Source organism: Myiozetetes cayanensis, unplaced genomic scaffold (assembly GCF_022539395.1).
Source record: "Myiozetetes cayanensis isolate MyiCay16 unplaced genomic scaffold, myiCay2020 scf1592, whole genome shotgun sequence".
In the NCBI taxonomy this organism is placed as follows: Eukaryota; Metazoa; Chordata; class Aves; order Passeriformes; family Tyrannidae; genus Myiozetetes; species Myiozetetes cayanensis.
In genome coordinates this window covers 548-3931 of record NW_026087262.1, presented here as the reverse complement: position 1 = coordinate 3931, position 3384 = coordinate 548, and the positions used below count along the sequence as shown (strand labels likewise).

Below are 3384 nucleotides of genomic sequence, written 5' to 3'. Positions count from 1 at the left end.
CTATAGAGCCACCAGACCCTCATAGAGACCCCAGACCCCTCTAGAGCCCCCCAGACCCCCAGAGAGCCCCCCAGAACCCTTTAGAGCCCCCAGACCCCTATAGAGCCCCCAGACCCCCAGAGAGCCCCCAAACCCTCCCCAAACCCCCAGACCCCCAGAGAGCCCCCAGACTCCCATAGAGACCCCAGACCCCTTTAGAGACCCCTATAGAGCCCCCAGACCCCTTTAGAGCCCCCAGACCCCTCTAGAAACCCCCAAACCCCAGAGAGCCCCTCAGACCGCCCCAGACCTCCCCTGAGCCCCCTAAACCCCCCCAAACCCCCCAGACCCCCAGAGAGACCCCCACACCCCCATAGAGCCTCATGGACCCCCACAGAGCCCCCAGACCTCCCCACCACCCCCAAAACCCCCCGAGACCCCCAGAGGCCTCACGGACCCCAGAGAGACCCCCAGACCTCCCTGAGCCCCCAAACCCCCCCCAAACCCCCCAGAGAGACCCCAGACCTCCCTGAGCCCCCAAACCCCCCAAGACCACCCAGAGAGACCCCCAGACCCCCAGAGAGCCTCCCAGACCTCCCTGAGCCCCCAAAACCCTCCCCAAACCCCCAGACCCCCAGAGAGACCCCCCAGACTCCTCAGAGAGCCCCCACACCTCCCTGAGCCCCCAAACCCCCAGACACCCAGAGAGATCCCTAAACCCCCAGAGAGCCCCCAGACCTCCCTGAGCTCCCAACCCCCCAAACCCCAGAGACTCCGACCTAGAGAGACTCCCCAGACCTCCCTGAGCCCCCAAACCTCCCAAACCCACCCAGAGACCCCCAGACCCCAGAGAGCCTCCCAGACCTCCCCAGAGACCCCCCAAACCCTCCCCCAAACCCCCCAGACCCCCAGAGAGACCCCAGACTCCCAGGAGCCCCCACACCTCCCCTGAGCCCCCAAACCCCCAGACACCCAGAGATCCCCAAACCCCAGAGAGCCCCCCAGACCTCCTAGAGCCCTCCCAACCCCCAAACCCCCGAGACCTCCAGAGAGCCCTCAGAGCCGCCCCGAGACCTCCCTGAGCCCCTAAACCCCCCAAACCCCCAGACCCCAGAGAGACCCCACACCCCATAGAGCCCCCAGATCCCCAGAGAGACCCCCAGACCTCTCTAGAGCCCCCAGACCTCCCTAGAGACTCCCAGACCCCCAGAGAGCTCCCCAGACCCCCAGAGAGCCCCCAGACCCCTATAGAGACCCCCAGACCCCTATAGAGACCCCCAGACAACCCCCGACCCCTCTAGAGCCCCCAGACCTCCCTGAGCTCCCCCAACTCCCCCAAAACCCCTGAGACCCCCAGAGAGACCCCCCAGACCCCCATGGAACCCCTAAAAACCCCTTAGAGCCCCCTGAGCCCTCTAGAGCCCCCAGACCCCATAGAGCCCCCAGACCCCCATAGAGCCCTCAGACCCCCATAGAGCCCCCAGACTCCTCTAGAGCCCCCAGACCCCTATAACCCCACATGCCCCTATAAGCCCCTCCAGACCCTCATGGAACCCCCTAAAAACCCCTTTAGAGCCCCCTGACCCCTCTAGAACCCCTAAAACCCTTCAGAGCCCCTGACCCCTCTAGAACCCCTAAAAACCCTCTAGAGCCCTAAAAACCCCTTTAGAACCCCTAAAAACCCCTCTAGAGCCCCCTGACCCTCTACAGATGGCCACAAAGCCCTCCAGACCCCTCCAGACCTGAAAAAGCCCCATATTCCCCTCTATCCCCACCCAGACCCCAAACAACCCCCATAAATCCCAATAAACCCCAACAGGCCCCTCTAAACCCCTCCAGGCCCCTCTAACCCTCCCAGAGGCCCCTACACACCCCCTTTAGGCCCCTCTTTAGGCTCCTCCATCCCCTCCACCCCCTCAAACCCCCTAAACCCTCACAGACCCCCTAAGCCCTCACAGACCCCCTAAACCCTCACAGACCCCTAAACCCTCATAAACCCTCACAAACCTCCTCAGGCCTCCTCCATCCCCTCTCCCCCTCCCTCAGACCCCCTAAACCCTCACAGACCCCCTAAACCCTCACAAACCCCTAAACCCTCACAGACCCCCCTAAACCCTCACAGACCCTCCTAAACCCTCACAGACCCCCCTAAATCCTCACAAACCCCCTCCCCCCTCAGGCCTCCCCTCACTCCCTCCCTCCTTCCCCTCAGGCCCCATCCAGGTCCGGCGCTTTCCCTCCCTTTTTTCTCCCCACCCGGGGACTCACCGGGGGGTCCCGAGGCGGCCCTTTGGGGGCTGTGATCGCGCCGATCGCGCTGCGATGTCGCGACAGAGGCCGCGACAGGCGGGGGGCGCCTCCTCCTCCTCCTCCCCCCCCGCGCTCGGCGCCGACCCGGCCAAGATGGCGGCGGCTCCCTCAGGCCAACGCCCCGCCCCGCCCGCGCGCGCCGCGCTCCCATTGGCCCCGCCGCGTGTCACTCAGAGAAAAACGCCCGCTGATTGGTGTGCTTCGAGTAGGGCGGGATCGAAGCGCCTGTCAATCAAGGAAAGGACGCGCTCCTATTGGAGGAGCCGCCGAGCTGTGTTTATAACGGCAAAGGGGCGTGGCTGTGGAGAGGCCACGCCCTCAGGGCGGGTTTTGTGCACACGAAGGGAGCTCCTATTGGTCGGAGGGGCTGTCACTCAGGGCAGGGCGGAAGAAGCGGACGTGGTTTCTCATTGGTGGAACCGCAGAGCGAGGGGCGGGGCCACGTGCTGAGCGCCTCTCCCATTGGCTGATTCAGCGGGGGGCGTGGCCAGCGCGATGCCGGGGGGGGGGGGAATGGGACCCCAAAATTCCAACAACCCCCCCCCAAAATCCCGACAAAAAACCCAAAAATCCCGAAAACTCCCTGAAAACCCCTCTGGGACACCCCAAAATCCCGACAACCCCCCCCAAAATCCCAACAGAACCCCCCAAAATCCCAACAAAACCCCTGAAAACCCCTCTGGGACACCCCAAAATCCCAACAAAACCCCCCAAAATCCCAACAAAACCCCCAAAATCCCAGACAGAACTCCCCAAAATCCCAACAAAACCCCCAAAATCCCCAAAAAAAACCCCCAAATCCCAACAGAACCCCCCAAAATCCCGACAAAACCCCCCAAAATCCCAACAAAAGCCCCCAAAATCCCGACAGAACCCCCCAAAATCCCAACAAAAAAACCCCCAAAATCTCAACAGAACCCCCCAAAATCCTCCAAAGACTCTCCAAAATCCCAACAAAACACCCCAAAATCCCAAAAAAAACCCAAAATTCCGAAAAAAACCCCCAAAATCCCCCAAAAAAACCCCAAAATCCCAACAAAACCCCCAAATCCCAAAAACCCCAAAATCCCAACAAAACCCCCAAAAATCCCCAAG

The 3384-nt window shown here is 62.0% G+C and overlaps 1 protein-coding gene across 1 annotated transcript; it reads left to right on the top strand.

Moving 5' to 3' along the window:
* Positions 1 to 676: 676 nt before the first annotated feature.
* On the top strand, positions 677 to 1946 carry LOC126637660 (uncharacterized; the record flags this gene model as incomplete). Its single annotated transcript, XM_050311030.1, has 2 exons — positions 677 to 785; positions 1873 to 1946. Coding segments are annotated over 2 exons (183 nt in total), but the record flags the coding sequence as incomplete, so codon positions are not given.
* Positions 1947 to 3384: the final 1438 nt, after the last annotated feature.